Source organism: Corticium candelabrum, chromosome 5 (assembly GCF_963422355.1).
Source record: "Corticium candelabrum chromosome 5, ooCorCand1.1, whole genome shotgun sequence".
In the NCBI taxonomy this organism is placed as follows: domain Eukaryota; kingdom Metazoa; phylum Porifera; class Homoscleromorpha; order Homosclerophorida; family Plakinidae; genus Corticium; species Corticium candelabrum.
The window spans coordinates 6,723,025-6,747,243 of record NC_085089.1 but is presented as its reverse complement, the minus strand read 5'-3'; the positions used below and the strand labels follow the sequence as shown (position 1 = coordinate 6,747,243).

General features: G+C 42.4%; 4 protein-coding genes across 4 annotated transcripts; 2 read left to right on the top strand and 2 right to left on the bottom strand.

Annotated features, from left to right (window-relative positions):
- The first annotated feature begins 39 nt into the window (after positions 1 to 39).
- Positions 40 to 8,576, top strand: LOC134179350 (uncharacterized). The gene is made up of 30 exons (XM_062646217.1): positions 40 to 134; positions 245 to 334; positions 1,007 to 1,062; positions 1,561 to 1,661; positions 1,726 to 1,764; positions 1,845 to 1,999; positions 2,060 to 2,149; positions 2,220 to 2,280; positions 2,341 to 2,407; positions 2,472 to 2,538; positions 3,657 to 3,811; positions 3,891 to 3,978; positions 4,052 to 4,122; positions 4,274 to 4,388; positions 4,456 to 4,537; positions 4,604 to 4,700; positions 4,759 to 4,828; positions 6,085 to 6,170; positions 6,236 to 6,334; positions 6,390 to 6,441; positions 6,509 to 6,556; positions 6,622 to 6,683; positions 6,740 to 6,826; positions 6,889 to 7,294; positions 7,363 to 7,435; positions 7,570 to 7,668; positions 7,733 to 7,843; positions 7,902 to 7,994; positions 8,066 to 8,235; positions 8,296 to 8,576. The coding sequence occupies exons 1-30, from the start codon at positions 54 to 56 to the stop codon at positions 8,449 to 8,451; spliced, it is 3,027 nt and encodes a 1,008-aa protein (XP_062502201.1). The 5' UTR covers positions 40 to 53; the 3' UTR covers positions 8,452 to 8,576.
- LOC134179351 (uncharacterized) lies at positions 8,466 to 13,084 on the bottom strand. Its single transcript, XM_062646218.1, has 8 exons — positions 12,868 to 13,084; positions 11,634 to 12,810; positions 11,302 to 11,570; positions 11,122 to 11,242; positions 10,698 to 11,063; positions 10,360 to 10,636; positions 10,026 to 10,302; positions 8,466 to 8,640 (listed from the first exon to the last, which is right to left on the bottom strand). Exons 1-8 carry the CDS (start codon positions 13,053 to 13,055, stop codon positions 8,580 to 8,582), a joined length of 2,736 nt encoding a protein of 911 aa, XP_062502202.1. The 5' UTR covers positions 13,056 to 13,084; the 3' UTR covers positions 8,466 to 8,579.
- LOC134179352 (phosphofurin acidic cluster sorting protein 2-like) lies at positions 12,681 to 20,690 on the top strand. The gene is made up of 25 exons (XM_062646220.1): positions 12,681 to 12,767; positions 13,231 to 13,517; positions 13,574 to 13,661; positions 13,738 to 13,827; positions 13,884 to 14,009; positions 14,078 to 14,175; positions 14,585 to 14,649; positions 14,722 to 14,891; positions 14,947 to 15,003; positions 15,446 to 15,582; positions 16,183 to 16,243; positions 16,302 to 16,328; positions 17,240 to 17,344; positions 17,409 to 17,495; positions 17,550 to 17,659; positions 18,362 to 18,513; positions 18,577 to 18,684; positions 19,227 to 19,326; positions 19,389 to 19,428; positions 19,489 to 19,528; positions 19,588 to 19,696; positions 19,760 to 19,847; positions 19,907 to 20,015; positions 20,222 to 20,314; positions 20,409 to 20,690. Exons 2-25 carry the CDS (start codon positions 13,420 to 13,422, stop codon positions 20,543 to 20,545), a joined length of 2,295 nt encoding a protein of 764 aa, XP_062502204.1. The 5' UTR covers positions 12,681 to 12,767; positions 13,231 to 13,419; the 3' UTR covers positions 20,546 to 20,690.
- A 1,457-nt stretch (positions 20,691 to 22,147) lies between these two features.
- On the bottom strand, positions 22,148 to 22,543 carry LOC134179647 (uncharacterized protein K02A2.6-like). The gene has a single exon (XM_062646583.1). It carries the CDS (start codon positions 22,541 to 22,543, stop codon positions 22,148 to 22,150), a length of 396 nt encoding a protein of 131 aa, XP_062502567.1.
- Positions 22,544 to 24,219: the final 1,676 nt, after the last annotated feature.

The following is a 24,219-nucleotide window of genomic DNA, read 5'->3' as shown; positions in this document are numbered from 1 at the left end:
CACACGTCTATCGGTCTGGCTACACGAGGCCACACGCCCTCTCTGTTGCAGCTATGGTCAACATGCTGCTGAGGTTTCTTTTAGTTCTGGCAATAATTAGTGGAACTTCGTTTGCAGTGAAAGAACAGCAGAAGGTTATTGCGGCTGTTCTTATGCAATTCCAGATTGTAATATTGATTAATTTTACGTAGTAGTGTGGTGGCTAGGCTAGGTAGCGTGTAGAGCTAAGCTTGTGCTTTTGCAGAGCCTCTTGAAAGACTTAGAAGGCAAGCACTGTCGTGCCTGGCAGAAAAACAGTGAATGCAACGTGCAGGTTCTGCAATACACGACACACGTGAGTTCTGCAGTGCATGATCAGTTGTAGATACTAATTGTTCGACTGTATAGATCTAGATCTGCATGCTATATGACCAATCCTTCATATATAATATTATATATAACTATCTAGTTACTGCCATGCAGTTACTAAAATTATTTGTTGTTTAATTTAGTTGTTGTTTGTTGTTGTTGCTTGGTGGTATTGTGATGGTGGTGGTCATCAGGTTGTGGTGGTACACATGGTGGTCACCAGGTGGTGGTCGTGGTGCATGGTGGTCACCAGGTGGTAGTTGTGGTACATGGTGGTCACCAGGTGGTGGTGGTGGTAAGTGATGGTGGTCACCAGGTGGTGGTGGTGGTAGTGGTGGTGGTCACCAGGTAGTGGTGGTGGTACATGGTGGTCACCAGGTGGTGGTGGTGGTCACCAGGTGGTGGTGGTGGTAGTGGTGGTGGTCACCAGGTGGTGGTGGTGGTAGTGGTAGTGGTGATCAGGTGGTGGTGGTGGTGGTGTTGGTTCATGGTGGTGATGGTGATGGTGGTGCATGGTGGTGGTGGTGATGATGGTGGTGCATGGTGGTAATTTAGCTTTTATATTTTGTGATTTTACAGTACAAGTTCTAGACAATTGTAAAGTTTGTAAACACTTGTAACCTTTTGGCTGGTGATTGGTTTATATTTTACATTTCAGTTTGTTGATGCCTTGTGCTGTCTGGTTGATAATGCGAGTGGCAAGAAACACTTCTGGTATAGTTGTCATATACGCCCTTGCATGCATCATATTCGTACATATGCATTATTTAGTAAATTTATTAGTACTGTAGCAAAGAGATTGTAGTATGACATGCTTACGTTTTGTTCTGCATGTTGTCATCAAGTGTACAAGAGGGAAAGCGATAGCTTCAACAGTGAATTCTAGCTGTATAACTGCTGCATGGTTTGTGATGACTTCAAACTTACATCTTCTTAGCACATATATACTGCCATGCATGCCTTTTAAAGTCAGTTTGGGTTTTTATATTTATGTGTGTTTACCAAAATGCATTGACATGAGACAGTTGTGTTACATTGCTATCATTTGGTACACTGTATGCATTAATTAATTAATTAGTCTTGTGGACAGACAGACATTAAGACACTATTACATATACATGTGAATGCCTTTGAACAAATATTGCAGAGACAAAGATATAGTGCTGCTTGTGTTGTTTTCCTCACACCATGAATATATGCATGCCCATTTAGGTCTCAACTGGCTCACATTCTTCATCAACTAGATGATAAATTAGAAGATGGTGAATCAGAATTAACACGAAAAGCATTTGCCGAAGCTAAGACACAAGATGGTGAACAACCGTTATTACGTAGATTAATGTATTCATTAACATTAGTGAAACACTCATTTACTAGGTGTTGTGCCATCGGTAATCAGAGAATGGAATTTTCTTGGTGAGTTAATTTATTGATGAAAAATCTAATATACTGTACACATACATATACTAGTAGTATATGGTAATACTGTATGACAGGCCCATTTCCGATCGGTAAGATGGAAGTTGACGGTGATCCGGTTTCAGGGTTGGGTGGAGCATACCGCGCATACAAAGAATCACTAGGAAAGCATCATGTATACAGATCCGAACTGACGTCTAATGCCAGTCTGACGTGGATCAAATTGAAAGCTGTTTGCATGCACTTTGAACCAGCATGATCACACCACGTGTTTAGCTAATATTTTATATAGGAAAAGTCCGGTGAAGTGCATGTATCGCCGATTATCGACTGGAGAGATCTCGTATCGTCTCTCGGTTCTACAGGCATTATGGAATGGCAGGTATCGTTTATTAGTTTACATATTAGGTATGTGCATGTACACTGATGTATAATATTTGATGAACATTTAGGGTTGGTCTGTGGGCGAATTTTATGTGAACCAGAAAGCAGTGGTGTTGGTTCGGTGTTTAGGTAGCTTTCAATGTCTGGAAATAGTTAGTGCCAATTCAACCATACCTCAACTACGTATAGGTGTTCACACTATCTACATTGACGACTACATTCTTGCTGCTGATATCTATAGACGAGATTGGTTTTGGTAGGTAATTTGGTTTGAATTTATTTTCGAAGTTAGACATACCGGGTATGTTAATTTGTGGCAGGTTTTCTATTCATCTGTCAGTTGGTCTACATGTATTGTCAATCAGACTGCGAACGAAAGTTCAACTGGTACTTAACAATTTGCTGCAATGGTGTTCAATTGTGTCAAGTCGTTTCGTCTCTATTTGCTCTTTTTTATTCGTTTTTCATCGTGTGCATGCCTGACAGCTTTCTCGATACATTGATCTGTTCATGGATTCTTGGTACATTATTAATTAAGGGTATTACAAACTGGGTATAATATAGATGTGGATTGTGAGGTGGCCGTGATCATAATTTACCACTAAATATCAACAAGTGTTTAGATAAACAAAATTTTCTAGTGTTAACAGTACAAAACCAGCTGAAGTATTGGCCATAACAAGTTTTGCTCAATTAGCTGCTCTAATAAGACCTGCCAATTAAGATATTTGTACTGCATGGTGTCTACTGTTGGCTACTGTTGTCAGCCATGAGGTCTGTCACTACATGGTATGGACAAGGTACAATGAGATACGAGAAAAGTGATGAACATGCATGCTTTATGGGTTGGTATGAAATAAAATTCAGATGGTGTTGTCGATATCACCGGTGTTGGGGTGATGGTATTTTGGTACCGTGGGATTCTCTAAAATGGTTGCTGACCGTTGCCTTGTTCATGAATGTCTGGAGTGGCGAAGGTAGCTTGTTTGCCTTGATTTGTTTCAATGAGTATGCTTCTCTCCTGTGTTGTGATTTAGGTTGTTGGTTTTGATTGCATGCTTAAACGATGTTGTTTCTCTTTGTTGTTGTTGTTGTTGTTATTTTTGTTTGTTGTTGTTTTTGTTTGTTTGTTTGTTGTTGCTTCTGTTTGTTGTTGTTTCTGGTTGTTGTCTCTGTTTTTTGTTGTTGTTTCTGTTGTTGTTGTTGTTTCTGGTTGTTGTTGTTATGAGTGGCCACTTGTTTTGATTTGGGTTTGGTAGATTGCGATTTATTGACACAAAGTTTTGTTCTGGATGAGCTTGACGTGGCTTGAGTCTTCTTGACATGAGATTGTTTGTTGTCAGACTTGGTGTTACTTTTTCATATTACAAGTTTTGCATCGACGTTTGTCTGGCCATTTCAATTTAATTGTCTCTAACTAAAGTTTGTCTTTCTGTCTGGTTTGTCTGTTTGTTGTTGTTGTTGTTGTTGCGTTAGTTAATTTTTAATGGGAGACTGCTGTGCAGACCTATCAATGTCACTTGAAACAATCGGGGAATTTGCGATTTGAACTTCACCAGCCACACTATGTACCTGATATTGTCGAGGGGCAACTCGTCTCTTCGTACGTGGCACTGCCAGTTGTCAATCATGCATTAGAGAAAGGTCTGAAAGATATTCGGTGAGTTTAATCTGAATGGATGTCACGTGTCATGTTGGTTAGTTTTTTTGCTAATGTATATTATGGGTGTGTTACTTAGAGTTACCGTCATTGAGCAGACGGGTGCTCCATCGATATCTGTTTCTTTGGCAACTAATCGTTTGATGATTCCCGTTGCTAGAGGTCAGGTATACAAGGATTATCTTATGTGAATTGCTGGATATCATGGTTTAGTATTGCCTGGTTACTGCATATGTCTAGGTTAGTTTTCTTCCCTTGCTACTGGAGTCTCAGTCGACGTCAGGAAAGAAGGGCAAATGCCAGGATGTAAAGTATGTTTAAGCATCGTGTACGTCACAGTGTGGTATATATAGTCTCACTTTCAGATGTGCCTCTCTCTCCTTTTTCTGCTTTTCTTGTTCTCTCTCTGTGTTTGAATGGTACCTTAGGGCTAAATGTGGTCATGCAGACTGTTTGTCTTAGATTGAGTCTCAAACTATCAGCTAGCTCTGCTCACTCGCAACAAATAGATATCAAGCTTCGATGTCGAAGCAAGAAAGAATCGTTTCTGTTTACGTTTGAGGATCACGATGGATCAGTATGTTGGTTGTAATAGTTGTGTTAATTCATATTGTGCTGTAACATGCTATTGTCATCATTTCTAGATTCAACATGCAGCTGCCATCGCCCCAAAGAAAAAGTGCCCATCAAGTGGCTGTCCTGTAGTACTAACTCTTCATGGAACTGGTACGTAAGGCATTAAATTAGATATTGCTATACATACTAGATTTGATGTCACATCTTGTACGGTAGGTGTTCCACCTCAGAACCAAGCTGATAGCTACAAACGAATGAAAGAGAAAAACTGGGTTTTTGGTCTTGACACAGCTTGGGTGCTGGCGCCAACACGGTAGACGACAAGCATAATGTTTTGCTGTATTCACAGTTTCGAGAATTATTGGTTATAGTCACGGTGCTCATAACTGGGAAGGTCCGGGAATGCTAACATCAATCACAGCATTAAAGCAACTCTCTGAAGTAAGAATTGAGACATTTGCTAATTCGTGTTGTAGAACATCTGGATAGTCTAGCTGTGCTCTGATCTTTGTTTTTCTCTCTTTCTTCTGTATGTCTTTGTTTACTGCCAATGGGCACTGTGCACCTGTATTTGTACGAGAACAAATGTACATACATACGTTCATAACTTTCTTTATGCCATGGTCATGTGACGTGCGACTAGTCACGAGCATGTATTTAGATGGTGTAGATGACAGATTGCAGGTCATATGTGCAATCAGTTACTTTAGGTTAATATTGCACTCTCACTTATATATAGACATCACGTGACCATGGTATAAATTACTATCGATGATTAGCGTGCTATATGGCTTTCATCAGCACTCGGAGCAGTTTTATTGCCCTCGACTCGCCTTGGGCAATAACCCTACTCCTCGTCCTTATAAAAGCCATATAGCATGCTAATCATATGATAATTTAATGATTATCCATGAAATATGTATATGTTACACCAGAGTAGAAAGCGGGGGAGGGGGAGATGAGGGGCTGAAGCCCCCTCTCTCGGTGTAGAAATTGAATTTTGTGCCAGTGGCTTTTGCAAATCTTTATGGTCCAGCAAGCGAGTCAGTCTTTTTGTTTACTGTATATACCACATGGGTACTCATGATGACATCCATGGTACAGCCCCCCCCCCTTCCCCCCCGCTTGTGAACATCTTCCTACGCAACTAGGTTGCTATAACTCTGCTTTGAGTGCTGGTAACAGCCATATATCACTTTAATCATACAATAAATTATTTATACCATGGTCACGTGATGTGTGTAAGTGAGAGTACGATAATGACCGGAAGTAACTTATTGTACACTTGCTGTGCAATGCGTCATATCATCACCACCTCAATACACACTCGTGATTGGTCACATGTCACGTGACCATGATAATTAGCAGTCTATCTGCACGTATGTAGGACATGTTGTGTTGTATATGTGTAGCAATGTCAGTGTATAAGAGCAAGCAGCTATGAATGACCGTGGAAATTGGTGCTGTGTATTAGATTGGCTGATATGGCATCTAGTAACTGTAGAATACGAAACATTTGTAGCCATATGGAATACTGCTAGTGGGGGCATGAAGTTACATGGTTACCTCACAAAAAAATTGGCACAAGAACAGTTGTTACAGCAATGATAGTAGCCACCTGGGTGCATGGGCTTGATTGTGTTTTTCAGAATTGCAATTTATATCATGTTCTTCGTACGGCGTTGTTGTCATCATAGATATCTCGCAAGATGTCTTGGACTCCTGACGTTGCTTGGACGAAAGTTGTATTTGCAGGCCATTCGATGGGTGGCCATGGAGCATGGTGTGATATGTAACATTGGTTATATATGTATTACTCTTGGCATGCAGTCTGATGGTTTTCTGTAGGCACCTAGCAACTCATCATCCCGACTCCGCTTTGGCTGTAATATCAGCAGCAGGATGGATTGCCAAGGAAGAATACGGCGACTCAAATTTATTTTTCTGGTATGAATCTAGTCACATTACACATCTATACACTAATCAACTTACATGTCATTAGTCATGATGTCAGTGTCAGCTTTACTGATCCTGCCTTGAAAGCAATATTAGAGGTACATACAGAATGATCTCTAAATGTGTTTTTCAAAATTGTTAATTAATATATTGAGTGTCGAGAAGGCGTGTGTGGCAGAGAATATGGCTGATCATCATGTGTCCAATCTTCGGGTGAGTATCGTGGATGCTTTTTGAGTTCCATGTGCAGAGTGACGTTCGTGGAATTAACACTACAGGGTGTTCCTGTCTTGGCAAGGGTCGGTGCTGTTGACAGAACGGTTCATCCTTATTATGGAAGGTCGTTGCATGTGTAGAGCACGTATAGTATTCAGTCTCACTGACTCTTTGTCTCAGACGGATGTATCGTTTGCTGGAGCAGGCCGGAGTCAATGTGTCATATGCAGAGTTGCCTGGGAAAGAACACTGGTGGTGGGACACTTGGTAAACGATCCGTACTTATTTGTCGTGTGTGATTGTTTTGTACTTGGGATATTTGAGTGCAGGAGTGAGAACGACGGTGGCGTCAACAGTGATCCTGTAGTCAGAAAGTTTGTCGAATACTTTACTGTACCACATAAAGATGGCTGGCAGAATAGGCAATGTTATAAAAACAAAGACTGTGTGACGGATAGTCGGGAGTCAAAGTATAGTGGCAGTGCTGGTGCATTGTTTGCTTCAGAGACTAGCCGGTTGGCGGGTCAGTATACTCTGTCTGTCTTCAATCCTGCGTCGCATAAAGGATTACGAGGAGTTCAAGTGATTTTGCAGCTTATTCCAATGCGGAAGTCCAAGGTGCAGATTGATATTCGGGAAGAATCGGCTGTATTGCACACATCAAATGTTAAGATGCTGCAGCTACAACCACCCGATGTGGCTCCTATATATTGGCAAAGTATGCAAGACGTAACGGTCAGATCCAGAGTGATGTGTATGTGTTTGCCTTTGTGTTGTACTGTCTGGTATTGCATGCATGACAGATTGATGGTATGCATTTACCCAACTTGACCTCTGATTCAGAGGACTCGCTCAGTCTCTATCGGAATGATGATGGTGAGTAGTAGTGGTGTGTGTGTGTGCACACGTGTGTGTGTGTGTGTGTGTGTGTGTGTGTGTGTGTGTGTGTGCGTGTGTGTGTGTGTGTGTGTGTGTGTGTGTGTAAATTTTCTTACAGTATGGCTCCCTAGGTTCATGGGAAAAGGTCTCAAGCTCTCTTGCCATTCTCGCATTGAGCCGATATGGTCCAGCACGACGCGTTGCCGAATCTCCCTTTCTCATCGTCGTCGGTAAGAAAAATACTGCACACCGTCCAACCAAATAGAACAAATAGAAAAGCTGTTTGTCCTTAAGGAAAGGACACAACTGTTATGCACATGGCTCTCTACATCGCCAACCTATTCCATTTGACTTCAGACACTCTTGCACCAATCGTAACAGACAGTGACATAGAGCCACTACAAGGTAATTCAATTCTGGCCCATACTGTATCCTGTGATCACAACAACTGATTTCACCTCAGATCAATACAATCTAATTATTCTCGGACAACCCGAAGAAAATACTCTCATTCAAAGTTCCCTTCTTACAACACCCATTTCTTACGAGAACAAAGGTAAACGATAGAGTCGAGTTGTGAGTTGGGATGATGTTGCCATATTTTTCATAGCGTAATTGTCTAATTAGGTTTTAGACTCGGACGTTGCCATTTCTCTTCCAACCATACGGGTGTGGCTGCTATTGGATTCCACTCACAACATCACCAAACTCTGATTTTGACCGGCAATTCAGCAGAGGCGCTCAAAGACATCGTCCATCTTGCCACACCAACGATCCCACCCATGACCAGATCACCAGTCAGTGCCCACCAACACCATTACTACAAATCAATGTAAGTATTTTTGTTTTGACTTTAGTTTTCAAACCTCATTCCCGACTTCGTTATTACCGGTCACGACTTCAAAGCCTTTGGTACTGGTGGCTATCTGTGTGCAGGCTTTTGGGACCAGCAGATACGAGATGCTCAACTTCATACAGTGATTAACAAACAGAGCATTTCGTGCGCTTGTTAGATCATTTCAAGTAGTCAGTTACAAAACAACATCACATCAATTGAAGTAAATTAAAACAATCAGCGGCCATCAAGTAGCTTCTAAGAAATAATAGGCAACAGGGCAGTGTCTGTTCATACAGACGTTTACTACTTCTTTACTTTCTTCTCTAGACAACGAGCAGCTAGAGCAGTCCAACCAGTCTGATGGCTAAACACAACAACAGCATTAATTAAGTAACAACGCATACTATACCAAGAGGGTCCAAGGCTGTATGTCCTGTATTTTTAGCCAAGAGCTCGTTGCCTCAGGCTCTGGTTTCATTTGCTAATTAAGTAATTGGCAGCAATCTGCATGCTTGCTATGGTCAAGAACCCCCCCTCCCCCCCCCGATAGCAACTTACAGTCCCAAAATTTGGTGAAAAAGTCATCCATCTCAGACAATCGGTGTAGTGTAGCCTGAAGCATTTTATGAGAAATAATCCGATTAGACATTGTTATGGATTGAAGGTTGTTACTACATGTTCTGCTTGAACAATTGTCATTCTACTCCAATGGTAGACATAGCTAGAGAGCCAGTCACTGCCTTTACTTCAATGAGGGTGTTGGAGCTGGATTTTGCATATTTAACTATGCCAAGCACCCATTGAAACTCATTGTCTGTTTTTAGGGTTAAACTACTTGGTTGCTCCGAGTTTCCTGTAAATGTGTGCTTATTCTATTGACCTATATATAATGTCAGCTGTGATATGTCGACATTGATGCATGTCAGTTGATACTGTATAACGTGTTATTTTCTGTGTTTTAAAATGTTGGGATTTCATAGACTCGTACCCAGTCCTCTCCTCGCGCACGTTCCACGTGGTTTAGCACGTGCTTTTGTTCCAGCGAGGAGAGAACTGGGTACGAGTCTACGTATTTCAAAAGCAAATACCTTTCAGTGTAACCTAATTTTGGGTGTCACGTGAGATCTAGTACCCCTTGCCCACTACGTATGATGTCATGAACCTGGTGCACCTTGGGTCTTGCGTTTGAGGGTTCTTCTGGGCAGGCTCATTGTTTCTCCGAGCAAGCAGTTTTCATTCATGATTGTTGCATGCAAAACTTTGGGGATTTTGTGATGTATCCAGGTTACTTCCATTCTATTGGCGCCTTCTGCAAGTGGAATGCAGTACTTAGAAATTCTAGGTGTTATCTTAATTTAGGCAATGAAAAGTCACACTGAATTTACCGAAAATAAAGTAACACCTGAAATAACACGTTATACAGTAGTGTCGGACATCAGTCTATCAACAGTCATCGATGGGTCACTGAGTAATACTCCTAATGTCTTTCATGGTAACACATGACTTTTTCAGCCGTCTTTGATGTGTAAACATTAGCCTTGACTTGAATCTACATTTAAATACTAACGCCTACAAAACCTTCTTCATCAGGCTGTTGACCTTGTACAATGAAGGTTTTCAGTGATGCTAGTGACATATCTCTACACTAGACCGGCCCACACTACTGTGCCTTCTGATATTTTATGGGTAGATATTTTTGTCTATCATGCGATTCATTGGTGGTCACGTGTATGTCACAGAACATCATACCTGGCTCCACATCCAAGACCCGAGTCACCATGAAAATATTCGTAAAACAAGACCAGATCCTTCCAGTGAGGATCGTCACGATAGAGTGGATCGTCACCGTGGCATGGCCGTCTGCCAGTTGAATCAGCAAGGAAGATGTTACCAAGACGTTCTGCAATGTCGAGACCAACTTCACGCAGATTCTTCATCTTGCCAGACCCTTTGGGACACTCAACACGGATCTTCTCTCCATAGAAGTAGTGATAGCGCTCAAGACTCTCAATCAACAAGTAGTTCACTACACGGACAAGTAACTACCACATGTATCTACAAGTCTCATACGCATATCACAAACCACATAGCCACACTGGACCCCTCCAGTTGCTGTTGCCTCCAAACAGATACGTGTTGGATTCACCCGGTGTGTAGTGGACTGCTGCATCTTCACCACCAATATAGCAGCTCAAAGAAAACGGTTTGTCCTTGTGCACTCGTGACAATGATCGAATTCCATACGGTGACAGGAACTCGTTCTCATCCAGAAGGTAGTCAAGCACCCTCCTGAGTTGATTTTCGGTGGGAATAGCAAGGAGATGGAAGAAGTCTTCTCCCTCCATTGCACCCGTCGTCACCTACAAGAAAATCACATCCAATTCAAAAGAATGCCAAACAAAACCTGCTACTTCTTCGAACATGCTTTGCAAGATGTTTCTTGTATTTAAGGAACCAATGGAGACGTTTCTTGAAACCCTCCAGCTTCTGTAGTGTCTTATCGTCAAGCACGAGGCAAGCAAAGAGGGGTATGAGGCCAACCATTGAGCGAATTCTAATTGGGACGTGACGACCAGAAGGCTCTTGTAGATGATCGTAGTAGAAACCGTCTTCTTCATTCCACAGCCCTTGACCATCAGCCATTGCATTCATTGCACCAACAATGCTGACAAAGTGCTCAAAGAACTTGGATGCCATGTCTTCATAGACGGGATCTTCTAGAGCCAACTCAAGAGCAATGTTGAGCATCGTGACACAGAAAAATGCCATCCAGGCTGTACCATCAGCCTGCAACATAGCATATCCATTCAAATAAAATAGAATTAAGTTTAGCAAGGAGTGTCACCTGTTCCAAGTCGTATCCACTCGGTAGTGGTTTAGAGCGGTCAAATACTCCAATATTATCAAGACCCAAGAATCCTCCTGCAAAGATGTTCTTACCACTAGGATCTTTTCTGTTCACCCACCTACGCACAGAAAAGTCAATATCGAAAATTTGTGTATACTAAGGCAAAGTACAAAGTACCAATTGAAGTTGAGGATAAGTTTCTGGAATGCCCTTGCAAGGAAGAGTCGATCTCGTTCTCCACGCTTCCCAGTCATTTTATAAACACGCCAGCAAGCCCATGCATGAACTGGTGGATTGACATCACCGAATGCAAATTCATAGGCAGGTATTTGACCATTTGGGTGCATGTACCACTCACGCAGGAACAACAAAAGTTGATCTTTGGAAAACTCGGGGTCAATACGTGCAAAAGGGATCATGTGAAACGCAAGGTCCCAGCATGCATACTACAGACACATGAAAACAAACTAGTCTGACATATTCGAAATATTCATAGAGAAATTGTTTACCCAGGGATACTCCCACTTGTCAGGCATTGAAACGACGTCTCTGTTAAACAAGTGTCTCCAGTCGTGGTTCCGACCCTGTAGTCGGCTTTCAGCCGGTTTTGGCTGTCCTGGATCTCCTTCCAGCCAGTCTTCAACAACATAGTGGTAGAACTGCTTGCTCCACAACAGACCCGCATACGCTTGACGAACAACGAGACGATGATCAGCATCAAACTCCTTCGGCAGTAAAGCATCATAGAAGTTATCGGCTTCTTGTTTGCGAGTTTCAATAACATCTTCAATCTCATCGGCTGTCATGGCAGCAGAGTCGGCAACTCCGAGTTCACTCTCAGCCACCAGCCGCATGTAAACACTCTGCTCTTGATGTGGCTCTAGATCAAGAACATAAAGTGGTGTGACTTTGGTTCCACGGCGTTTAGGATTGACAGCATCCTTCTCCCCGTTAATAACATATCTATGGAATGCATCTTTCGTATAGGGAGTATACTGATCAACACCCCACAGCCGCTTGGAATTCGTTTCATTCTCAGTAAAAAGCAATGGCACTGTGCTTCCATCAGGGCCCGGGCACGCATAAAAATGAAACTTGTCGAGTGTCTCGTGAGTGCAAATGACCTCTTGGTCACTGACTGCTTTTATTTTCGGCTTCATCGTGCATCCTTCATGCTGGCAGCCCCAGATCCACGTATTTCGATACCAAAGCGTCGGAAGAACATGAACACGGGCTGGATCAGCACTCCGATTTGCTACAGTCACTTTGATCATCACATCGTTGGGCGTCTTCTTAGCATAAGTAGCAAACACATCACAGTAGTTATCATCCTTGAACACTCCACTGTCTGTCAACTCAAATTCCGGCTCATGAATCGAACGCTGCCTGTTCTCCTCCTCCAACTCAGTATAAGGAAACACCGACAACGGATACTTATACAAACCCTTCATATAGGAATGCGTAGGAGTAGAGTCGAGATAATAGTAACACTCCTTCACGTCTTCACCGTGATTTCCCTGCGAGCCGGTCAGACCAAAGAGGCGCTCCTTCAGAATCGGGTCCTGCCCGTTCCAGAGAGCGACACTGAAGCAGAGCCTGCACTGACGGTCACAGATGCCGAGAATGCCATCCTCGCCCCAACGGTAAGCCCTCGAGCGGGCGTGGTCGTGTGGAAAATACTCCCAACTAAAAAAAACTAAACGTTAACTAAAGTACACTGTTATCGCTAATGGTTTATCGTACCATGTTCCATCCGGGGAGTAGTCCTCTCGTACTGTGCTCCATTGGCGTTCGCTGAGGAAAGGTCCCCAGCGTTTCCAGTTGCTCGCACGCTCGCGGTCCTTGACGAGCCTCTCCGTTTCTGCAACCTTGTGAGTCCAGAGGATCTCCGTTTTGGCTCGCTGTAGCGTCGGGCGATTCTCTCGCGACATGACGCGAGAACAACAAGTAGGGAAATAGTTGAAGGTGTGGCTTTGGTGTCCCGGATATCGTGCATGTACTGTATTTACTGTAGGGCTTCATTATGGCTGGCTAGACACGTTGAACAATTTTAGAATGTATTCACTAGCGTTTAACTTTAAATATCTTTCTCTGACTCTGGTCTAGAGGTCGGCTAGACATGTTGAGTTATCAAACGTTAAATTGGAGCAAGTGAAGACACGCTTATATAAACAGCAATTTTTGCGGTTATAATACGTTCAGAATTGGTGAATCTGGGCAAATGTAAATGTTTTTTAGATTATTCTACGTGTACATAGTAGTTTGGCATCCTAGCGCGCGTTAGTTCACATATCAATGGATTCGCCAGATGATGATGGTAGCATTGTCCCTGTGCCGATGAAATTTCTGTCTACATGGGAGATCGAACGCACGTCTCCTGAATGTGTTCCCAGGTCAAGCTCATCGATTCTCTCGGTATTCTATCGTTGTGAACCGTGATTCATTCCAGATGGTGTCGTCTCAAGTTAATCGGCCTAGAAATTGTGTGTCCCGACGATCTGAATCTGAACGGAGTTATTATTGCTGTTTCGATGAAGGTGAGAACGCTCACTGTTGTATTTTGTTGGCTTGCGTGGGCGTACCTACATCAACAAACAACCTCCTGCATCGCAGAACATGCGGCGAACGTTGAGATCAACGGATTTGGCTTTGATCACAGGCGGAAAGACGTCCGTTGCGTTGGATCTGACGTTCTCTCTTCAAGTCAGCACAATAGTATAGAATTTCTGCTCGTGGGTTGCAATCCTGTTTCTCTCCAGTATCCACACTATCTCAAACGCAACGGAAATTGCTTGCAGATCATGCTGCAACGCCGCAACCGCTACAAAAACAAGAGCATGCCCGGTTTCAAGACGCTGGCGATAGGACACGTATATATGGACCAGGTGACTACACTGTGTGATGGACAGGAATGCGATGAAGTCATTTGAGGTGTGGTGTGGTGTCCTTCTAGGTGTTGCAGCATTCGTTGAGTGGACCTATGCCTTTGGTTGGAAAGGCAAAAGGTGGTCAGAAGACGGTAGCTAATGTGGAAGTGGAGTTGATTGACAGGTTGGTTGTCTCTTCTGCTTGAAGACTAAAATTGTTTTACATTTTAAAGCTTGTAATTAGAAATAGCAACTAAAGTTGTCAGTCTGTATGTACCCTATAGATTTCTTTAAAGTACCAGATTTTTCAAGCTTGTTTGGTGTATTAATTATTGATTTGTTGGTCAAGTGTAGTATTGTGTGATTCGTGTAACACAGTAGACTAAGTTCATGTATATCATGTGTTGGGTGGGTGTTGGGTGTGTTTACACATGATTATGATGTACTCCAAGTTCGATGGTGTGTTTACCCCAGTGTGAAGGGTGGTAATCGATGATGTGGGTATTAGCTAACGTACACCATGCCTAAATAGAATTAAAATCAATGGTAGATAGAATGGTATGCTCTACAGGTAGTGTTTCTGTTACTTGCAGCGAACCAGTCACAGTCACAAGAGAACCAAGTGCTGCTCATGAACCTGCAGCTGCAGCAGCCACATGTTCGCTAATTTATTTTTTACTACATCAAACTAATGATCTATTTTGTAACGTTATGTATGTTACTCTTGTAGACGAGTCATCTCCAGAGGACATGGCCTGTGATGATGATGAGTATTTTGACCAGGACTACCCTCCTGTGGCGTCTGATGGTAGTGACAGTGATGACCAGGTAATGGAACCTGTGTCATCTGGGAGAAGGACAAGGATGAAGATGAAAAAACTGATGCAGGTGGTAGCAAAGGTTGGCATGTTTGATTGCATTGCTGTTGTACAATACTTGTGAGATCTGCTTATAGAAGGGCAATCTTAGAAAACTGTTTGCTTCACTCAAGAAGGTGAAAATCGATGATGAGGTATAGCACCATGATGATTTGGCTTGTGCTCTACGGTATCAAGTATCCATCATTGTGTGCTTGTGTCTTGCCAATTCACAATCTGTTGTTTTACGTACTAATTACTTAGGTTACTCATTGCTTCGGTGTGACAGACAGACAGACAGAATGTAATTTTGTATACTTCAGGACTGTAATGGTCTTGTTGTGTTAGGTTGCTCATGATGTAAGCATTCGATTTAAATGGAAAATATATGTATTGAGACAGACAGACAGACAGACAGACAGACAGACAGACAGACAGACAGACAATTATATAAAGCCAGAATAATGTTTTTGTGCTTTACTTGTGGCTGATTTCATGCTATGGGAAATATGACTTGAGTGTACAGGAGGTTAATATTATTTATTTCATGTAGCACGTGGCAATGGATTAGCAGCTTTATCGGATGTCTTTTTATAGGAGGAGGTGCCGAACATGTCATTTCTAGATGAAAGTCACGTTGTTGAGGACTTCACTCAAGACTCTGATGACGACTCTGAAGGTCAAGATATCTTGGAAAGTTTCAGCAGTGGATCGACTCCCAAGCCATCATTGAGGTGATGTAGTAGGCAGTACATGTACTTGTGATACAATAAAAGGCTCACCTGTTAAACATGACACTAACCCAAGTCAAAAATTGGTTTGGTTGGTAAATACACAAAATCAATTTTACTGACTTTCCACACTGGAGTACAGTGTGAGGCAGGCCACTTCTAGCACTACTTACATGAAGGAATGACCATTGTGTGTACTCCTTCATGGTAGTTGCTTTTTGTTTGCAAGCTGCAGAACGACAGTCACTGTAACGTGTGACATTGATGCATACCTTTGGACTTGGACTACACACTAACTAGGTTTGAAACTGGCTGCTTCGCTGGTCAAGGTGGGAGGGTAGTACTTAACTTGCACTGTTTGATTGAACAACGGGTTTATGTATGGGCCATGGCACATTTGAAGAATTAATAGTGAGGGAGGAGTTCGATTGTTTGCATTTGCAATATCATGTATATGTGTATACACTGTATACTGTACATGAATTTGTTTGCTACCCGCCAGAACATTAACATAAGTTTTCTTGCCGTGTGTACGTACTATTACTACTGCAGTTGTGTAGAGCTTCTGTAAGTTGACAAATGAATGGAATGTGTAATTTGTAGGCCATTCTTTCCTCAACATTGCGCAAGCTTGACCAATCTGTTAGAGACAGGGACAACTCAGGTATTGTTGATTGGTATGGCTTACGTTATACTTGTGTTTATGGCTGTTGTTTTGTTAGACTGCTGGTTCTAGACAGCAAGAGCAGGTTGGTGTTTTGCTGCTAAATTACAATGCAATTTTAAATTACATCACAATACTAACGTTACATTGCAATCGTACAGTTAACTAACTCAGTCATTGCTTTTGTTCTCTAAAAACATAGGCATTTAAAACGTTGGTATTGTAGTCATTATGTAGACTATCTTATCAACCACAACATCTTGAACTTTTTCGGTTATTTTGGTGGCATAACATTTTGTAGTGAAGTTGGACAAGGCTTAGGCTTCTGCTCTAACTAAGATTTGACAAGATTATTACATGATGTACATAATGTCAGTTTGACTGTAAGTGTAGACGCATTACCGAATTTTCCAAAATTTAACAAATCAAAATGTCTAACAAGATTTTCACGACTGTATGATCTGTTTGTTAGTTTTAGGAAATAGAGCAATGACATCTTCATCACTTGAAGGCATTCAGGCGGTTTTAGGGACAGCAAAGAGTTTAGAGATTAGTGCAAAGCAACACAACCTTGGACAGGCATTTAGTACTTGTTTTCTTCGCCATCTTGCACATTGTTTCACCCATTCTGACCGTCTACTTGGTACATGCTATCTACCTTTAGACTTAGACCACGTTGATGGCTTCAGTGTCTGCCACTTCCAGTTTCTCGTCCACAGTATACCGTCTTTAGTTTCATGTGAGAGTATGATGAAAGATCTCTGATGCCATGTTGTAGGCCGTGTTAACCCCTCTATGAACACCCTGCACTAATTCTGACATTTTTCTCTCAAATACGCATTAAGAAAGCCTTGATAATTATCACAAACCCATTCAAAACATGCATTTGGTTACTAGTATTTTTCAAATTTGTTAAGATTTAGAAAATATGGTATTTTATCTTTTTTGAGCATCCCTGGACTTTAGGTGTTGTCACAATTATTGTTTCTATTGTAGGCAGTTAATGAGGATAGTTCTCATGGCCTTCGTACATCATCTGATCTAAACCCATCAGATAGTCAGCAGGCAGTTGACGAGGAAGCTGGTGAATCAGAAACTCGGGTTGTTACGTTATGTGACTTTCTGCAGCGGAGCAATTGTCTAAATATATGGTGCATGTGTGTAGGTATCATCACAAATAGCAGCTGTGCTGAGCACTGATCCTTTGCCATCCAATTTGTTGGTGATTGATAAAGCGTCAGTTCAAGAAAAAGTGAGTGTTGCTGTCATTTTTGGGTAGTTGGAGACTTTGATGTTGGTTGTGTAGAAGCTGTCTCGGTTGCTGAAGGGATTGAATGGAATCTCAGTGTTTCTGACTCGGCGACCATCTGAAGCTAAAGATGCAATTTCTACTGCTTTGCTGCGTCTTTACAACATGTACACAGATATGTCCTTATATGTTGGCTCTCAGTTTGTCTGATTGATTGATTGATTGGTGGGGGCGGGCGGGCGGGCGGGCGGGCGGGCGGGCGGGCGGGCGGGCGGGCGGGCGGGCGGGCGGGCGGGCGGGCGGGCGGGCCGGCGGGCGGGCGGGCCGGCGGGCGGGCGGGCGGGCGGGCCGGCCGGCGGGCGGGCGGGCGGGCCGGCGGGCTGACATCATTTATTATACACAAACCTCTATGTACAGAACACTAAAAGTAAAAAATTATTCATTACAGTTCAAGTCAGTGGACGGTACAGCAAACAGTACAGTACTGCAAAATGCAAGTTAAAACTATACCCATGCGAATAGTAGTTGAAGATCAATTCTAATGAACAGCGCCTTGAATGGCACTGACTGACTGACTGATTGATTGATTGATTGATTGATTGATTGATTGATTGATTGATTGATTGATTGATTGATTGATTGAGCAATTGACCAACCAAATGCATGTGTTTTTCTCCTTGTATGTCTGCTCCTCGTCTGCTCGATTGCTTATGTTCTTTTTTGACTGTGTACTGTACCTGACTTTAATTTTTGATTATTTGACTGTTTATTTGCTTATATGTCTGTTTGCTCTCTTGGTTTCTTGTTATGTTTCTCTGTACACTTTCTATTGTTTAGTGATTTCATTCTTCTGGTTTACAAACTTTTAGCTCACATCGAAGCTCTATCCCTTATTGTGTCAAGATTGGATTGGCTGGTGATGACCAGTTTTACTACCATGTTTTGCAAGCATTTGTTGAGACAGCAGTGAAGAAAACCGTCAATTGGCCGGAACTTGTTCGATTTATTCCCATTCACTTGGGTAAGCTTAACTACACCTGTCTGTCTGTAGAGCACAAAATTTAACATTTATTTATTGTGACAGGTCTCAGTCGTATCACGAGTTTTATGTTAGCGTCAGATCCCGTATATCGATCGTTGTTTGCTGATCAAGTGTGGACCGACTTTTTGGATTCTGCATGTACTGCTGATGGTGAGTGGTGATGGCCCCTACTTCTCTAAACCTGTCCACACTGGCAACTGGATCACAATCTGATCACAAACGTTGTGTCCACACTTAGTCCACTTTCAAGGCGATCGTGATAAATCCAATCCAGATTGAGAGGTGGATTCGATCTACATCGATTGCAATCAGTTGAATCCAATTATGAAAATAGTAGTCATTACCTTCACGTGCGCTACCGAGTGTTGTAGGAACGTCTAACCCTCCTTGCTCTTCTTTGTTCTCACTTAATTTTAATTGCCTTTCGTCGCTGTATCAATGCTTTCCACAAGCAAATAATCCACACATACACATCGGCTATCAGTCATGTACTGAAAGAGGCAGAGATATTGTTTTCAAAGTGCACTGTGGATGCTCACTATCTCGATTAGAGTGCGATCAATTTCTAGGCTAGTGTGGACATGACTTTTGATTTGATGTCTTTATTTGCAGTGCGTTTCTACCACTGCTATAATTTATATGAAGAGATAATACACGATTGCATCACTTGTAATGTATTGCTTGTTTGTCAGGTGCACCAGACGTGAGCAAAAAGATTGTGAAGCTATTTCAAGCTGCAAGTACACTGCATTGTGTGACCGTGGCTCAAGCATTACTCCAATGTAAATCGAGGTTAATTGTTTATTCCGTGTTGTTATATGTATGCTATTTATTCTGTTTGTATTGGTTTTTAGCGAGCATGAGTCTAGTCAGACGATGGTTCCATTCATTAGCGTAAGTGTTATTCATAGAATATGTTATTGGTTGTTGAAATGGTGAGAATGGTATGTGCAGGACTTGCAGTTGGGTCTTACTGAATTACTAAAACAAAATGGTAGTACATTATGAAATGAGACAGTAGTGCTTATTACAGCAAGTCCACATGTTACTTAGATGTGGAAGTTCCTGAGGAACTAGGGAGCATGTCATCATGTCAGTCTGCAGAAGGACTGCCGACAGAATCTGTTTCATCACCTGCTAGTTCTGTGCCACCATTAACAAGGTATTAAGCATTGTGTTGACTGAAATATTACTGAGGCACTGAGATGTGCGTTCATTGTGACAGTAACCCTTCTCATCATTCTGTGGACTACATCGACCTTCAAGTGGACTATTGGAGCTCTAATGCTGTGTCGAAGAAAGATGCTGGCAAGGTTTATATGTGTGACCACATTAGTTGTATAGAGAGTTGTTTGTCAAGATTTGCTGTTAGGTTACTTTGAAGGGGCCATATCGGTCGCTGGGTGTCTTCGTTAATACTGAAGAATCACTTTCGGGTCTCATGAATATGATTATTGTGCCACGGGAAAAACATAAAAAAGGTTGGCTGTTTAGTCATTGTTGCTTTGGAGTTGTTTGTCTATTGGTTCGTCTGCATGTTATTTGCATGTTTGTCTGTTTTGTTTTGCGCGTCCGTCCGTCTGTCTGTCTGTTTGTCTGTCTACTTGTTTTTGTGTATCTGTCTGTCTGTTTGTTGATATTTATAGTTATAGGAGGTTTTTGCTTATATTTTGTCTTTTATTTGAAGGCATTCGGATAGGCAGAAAGTCTCGAGGTGACAGCATTGTGGCTAGTGTGTCAAAACTGGTTTGTAGCAGCTCAAAGGGCCCACTCCATAAAGGTATGTTTTGTGTACGTGTTGTTAGTTACTGTTTCTTTCTTGCTCGTAATCACATGTTCTGCTATGGTTGTGACACTTTGTTGTATTTTCATAGTTATTATTGATGGAACTGAATGGACTGATGTTAAGTTTTTCTCGGTGTCACCAGCTTGGTCGAAATCTATTCAGTTTCCTTTAGGAATGTGCTCTCCATCATTCTCTTCTCATCGACCTGTAGAGACACAATGCTGATTAGTCACATTACCGATCAGTTGCTAGTTGCAGAAAAATTTGCTTCTCCCAGTATCTGGTGGATTTTAATTCAAGTGTTTTAGAGTTTTATCATTGACATACAACATGTAACATGTAACAGGACAATATGATGTGATATAGACAAGGTTTGCCAGTACAGCTAGTGTGTACTTGGTTGTGTGGGGTTGGCTTTATATTCTAAAACAATTAACAAGGTGAACCAGAAGTGTGTTAATATGGTGTTCTTAGTGAGTAGAAAGTTGTTTATGAATTGAGATTCAGAATGATGTTTCGTTGTGTTGCAGTACTGGTGATCATGGTTCTTAGTTCAGTGTATGGGAACGTTAACCTTATCATGCATCTTACGTCTTAGTTAATTTTGCATGCTGCCGTTTGTCTTGATAATTTTGAGGGTAACTTACAGTATCACAGAGATCTGATTTTGTCTGCATAATGTGTGATGTGATGATCATATGTGTTAAGAGTAGAAGTTGAACAATGGTTTTATTGTTTAATTCTCTTAATGACTTGCCGATTAATAACATGTGGATTTTGGTATGCTTGACGCGTACAATCATCTTCTCAGGTGTCCTACAGAGATGTCCTTACCGGAATCCACTTTTTTCTGTCGAACGAAGACAGGGCTGTGTGTGTGTGTGTGTGTGTGCGTGCGTGCGTGCGTGTGTGTGTGTGTGTGTGTGTGTGTGTGTGTGTGTGTGTGTGTGTGTGTGTGTGTGTGTGTACAAATGGAGGAGCTTAAATATCTCTTGCATTTACACGAAAACGGCCAGATCAGTACGTGGGGTGGCTTTGAATCCATATTTACGTATGCGTATTCAGGAGTCATCTCATAGATCTGAAGATAGGGTGGTCTTTATAAGTATGGAGATTGTGACCTCCCCCCAACGTACAGATGACGAGTCCGACAAAAATCCGATGATGACGAGTTCGGCTAGGTGAGCTAACTGAGACTTTAGTTGTGACACATCTGTGTGTCTCTGTGATTCTAATTGTACGAGTATTATACAGCTGGTCACTGTGAGCTGGTCGTAGGTAAACACATGTCAGACTCTTGTTGGTTGCGTGGTCTATTTCTTGGCTCAGGGAGACTAAAGGTGCAAGTACTTAATAGTTAATTGCTTCAATTATGCAATTGTGTGGTGTTAGACTAGGCAATGGCTCATTTAATCATTTGCTACTTCATCTCACTTCGTTGAACAAGGCAACAACAGTGGAGAGCGGAGTTTACGCGGAAACTGTGGAACTGAATCACAAGCTTGCAAGTAGGACTGTAAACAGTGAAGGGTTTTGTAAATTGCATTTGTATTGTGAGACAACAAAAGTACGTATTGGTAGTTGGAACACGTCTTTAGCTCGGTGTCTGGAGTCAAAGTTCTTCTTCTGTTTACTTTTGAAAAGATTGTCTGCTTCACAAAATTTCTTCAGATAATCCCAGTGTGGTGTGAGTTGTGCTGTCGACTGCGGCATCGTTGTTCTCAATCGTCTTCCCATGAAAAATTTTGAAGGAATGACTGAGAGTGCACCAAGGCAGTGGCATGGATCTGTAAGCCAGCAGCGCGAGGTGTGGGTCATCCGCCTTTGTCAGTACAGTAGTTGTTTGATGGATTTGACCATTTGCTCCACGAGTCCGTTGCTTTGTGGATACCTAGGGCTGCTGGTTATCATGACAAATCCATGAGCTTTGGTGAACTCTTTGATTTCTCGAGCGGTATACTGAGGTCCGTTGTCGCTCCTGAGAATATGGAGGATACCGTGACGGGCAAAAACAGACTTCAAGGCTTGAATTACCGCTAAGGCTGTGGTGGACGTCAACTTGATAAGTGCTGGATATCTCGAGAGGTAGTCAATGACAACAAGATAGTGAGCTCCATTTAACTCCATTAAGTCCGTTCTCACGACTTGCCAAGGAAAATCTGGTAACCGAGAGGTCATGAGTGGTTCAGTTCCTTGTGGATTCTCTTTTGCACATATGGCCATTGCCGCACCGACTGATATATCTGTTGGGTTATCCCTGGCCACCAGACGGAGGTGTTTGCTCTCTGTCTGCAACGAACTATGCTCTGTTGACTCTCATGAATTTTGTCAGGACATCGTTTCTGAGTTCGTCCGGAATCACTACGCGGTTGTTGTATAGCAGTAAGTCGTTGTGTACCGTCAGTAGCGATCTTGTTTTCCAAAACGGGATTAGAGAGGTTTCCTCAGGACATTTGTCGGGCCATTGTGACTTACAGTTCTGCATCACTTGGGCACACGTAGCATTTCTAGCTTGTGCTTTTCGGTACATTTGTAGTCTGTCCGTTGTAGTTGGTACATTAGCAACTACCTCATTGATGAAGGTCTCAACATCGTCCTGCAGAGAATCCTCTGTGATCTGTTCTGTTAGGGGTGCTCTTGACAATGTGTCAGCTGTATAAAGCAGTTTCCCAGGTACATGTTCAATCGCGAAGTCGTATCTCGTCAAACGAAGTCGGAAACGAACAATTCTTGGCGGTAACCTGTCCAAGTGCTTAGTGCTAAGCAAAGGAACTAACGGCTTGTGGTCTAGGTAGTCCCGAAAGAATCTTGCTCATTCGCCGTTAGAAAATCTCGGGCGTACTAGCGATGCCAAATGGTAACTTGTTGAAGCAGTACTGTCCGTGAGGGGTGACAAAGGTAGTCAGTAGCCTAGATTCCAAAACCCACTATTAGCGTCGATTTTGCTAAGCGTTGTGGCTCCCGCCAGTTGAGCAAGTGTGTCGTCCTCTTTGGGTATGGGGTAAATCTCTCGTAGTACATTCTCATTGAGGAGTTTCATATCCACACAAATCCTGACATCTCCAGTCTTTTCCCGACGACAACCATACTGGCGCACCATTCCGTAGGGTCTTTTACTTGTGTGATGACACCAATCTTTTCCATTCGATCTAGTTCTTCTTTGACTTGTTGTCGGAGACAAATTGGAACATTCCGGGTGTGTGTACAGCGCATAGGGCTCCCTCTCTCAGCTTGATTTTGTATGGATCACCAAGATTACCCAGTCCCTGAAAAACTTTGGGAAATCGGTCCGGTATGGTGGTTCCTACACTGGTCGTTTGGATCTTGTGGATAAGCTGTAACGATGTGATAGCTGGTAACCCTAGCAAATTGGTTTCAAATCCCTGGACAACGAAGATAGTCTCCTCTGATGTCTTGTTATTCACTGATAGTGTACTCGTGAATTGTCCCAATGTCTGGAGAGCTGTAGATGTTGGTCGATCCGTACACGGCTTTGGACGGTTTCTGCAACTTTGGCTTTTCTAGCATCTCGGAGAGCGAAATGCGTGCTTTGCAAGAGTCTATAACGACAATGAACGAATGAGAGTGGGGCTGCGGGGAAGTCAAGTTGAGGTGCTTTTACCCATTGTTCTTAGTGTATCCGAACCGGACGGTTAGACATGTGTCTTCGTGATTTGTTTTGTAAGGTTGTTGTATTGACTGCTGCAGGGAATTCGTCTTGTGCTGCTTGAGTGGGTGTCGTCATTCAATAAAATTCTGGTGCATTGAAATATCGGTAGAAGCGCAAAACCCTATCTATAATAGAAAGGAGAGCTGTCTGTCTGTCTGTCTGTTTGTCTGTATGTATTGTATGCTTGGCCAGGCGTATCTCCACCTCCCAGGGTCCGATCTCTGCCGAA

Excerpts from the sequence above, each read along its gene's own strand:
- LOC134179350 (XM_062646217.1), top strand. The coding sequence starts at position 54 with ATGGTCAACATGCTGCTGAGGTTTCTTTTAGTTCTGGCAATAATTAGT. Across the intron at positions 1,063-1,560 it reads AGTGGCAAGAAACACTTCTG|GTCTCAACTGGCTCACATTC; the intron begins GTATAGTTGTCA and ends ATGCCCATTTAG. Across the intron at positions 6,557-6,621 it reads ATCATGTGTCCAATCTTCGG|GGTGTTCCTGTCTTGGCAAG; the intron begins GTGAGTATCGTG and ends TTAACACTACAG.
- LOC134179351 (XM_062646218.1), bottom strand. The coding sequence starts at position 13,055 with ATGTCGCGAGAGAATCGCCCGACGCTACAGCGAGCCAAAACGGAGATC. Across the intron at positions 12,811-12,867 it reads TACTCCCCGGATGGAACATG|TTGGGAGTATTTTCCACACG; the intron begins GTACGATAAACC and ends AGTTTTTTTTAG. Across the intron at positions 11,243-11,301 it reads CTTATCCTCAACTTCAATTG|GTGGGTGAACAGAAAAGATC; the intron begins GTACTTTGTACT and ends TTCTGTGCGTAG.
- LOC134179352 (XM_062646220.1), top strand. The coding sequence starts at position 13,420 with ATGGATTCGCCAGATGATGATGGTAGCATTGTCCCTGTGCCGATGAAA. Across the intron at positions 13,518-13,573 it reads TCTCCTGAATGTGTTCCCAG|ATGGTGTCGTCTCAAGTTAA; the intron begins GTCAAGCTCATC and ends GATTCATTCCAG. Across the intron at positions 15,583-16,182 it reads ACTCCCAAGCCATCATTGAG|GCCATTCTTTCCTCAACATT; the intron begins GTGATGTAGTAG and ends TGTAATTTGTAG.
- LOC134179647 (XM_062646583.1), bottom strand. The coding sequence starts at position 22,543 with ATGGCCATATGTGCAAAAGAGAATCCACAAGGAACTGAACCACTCATG.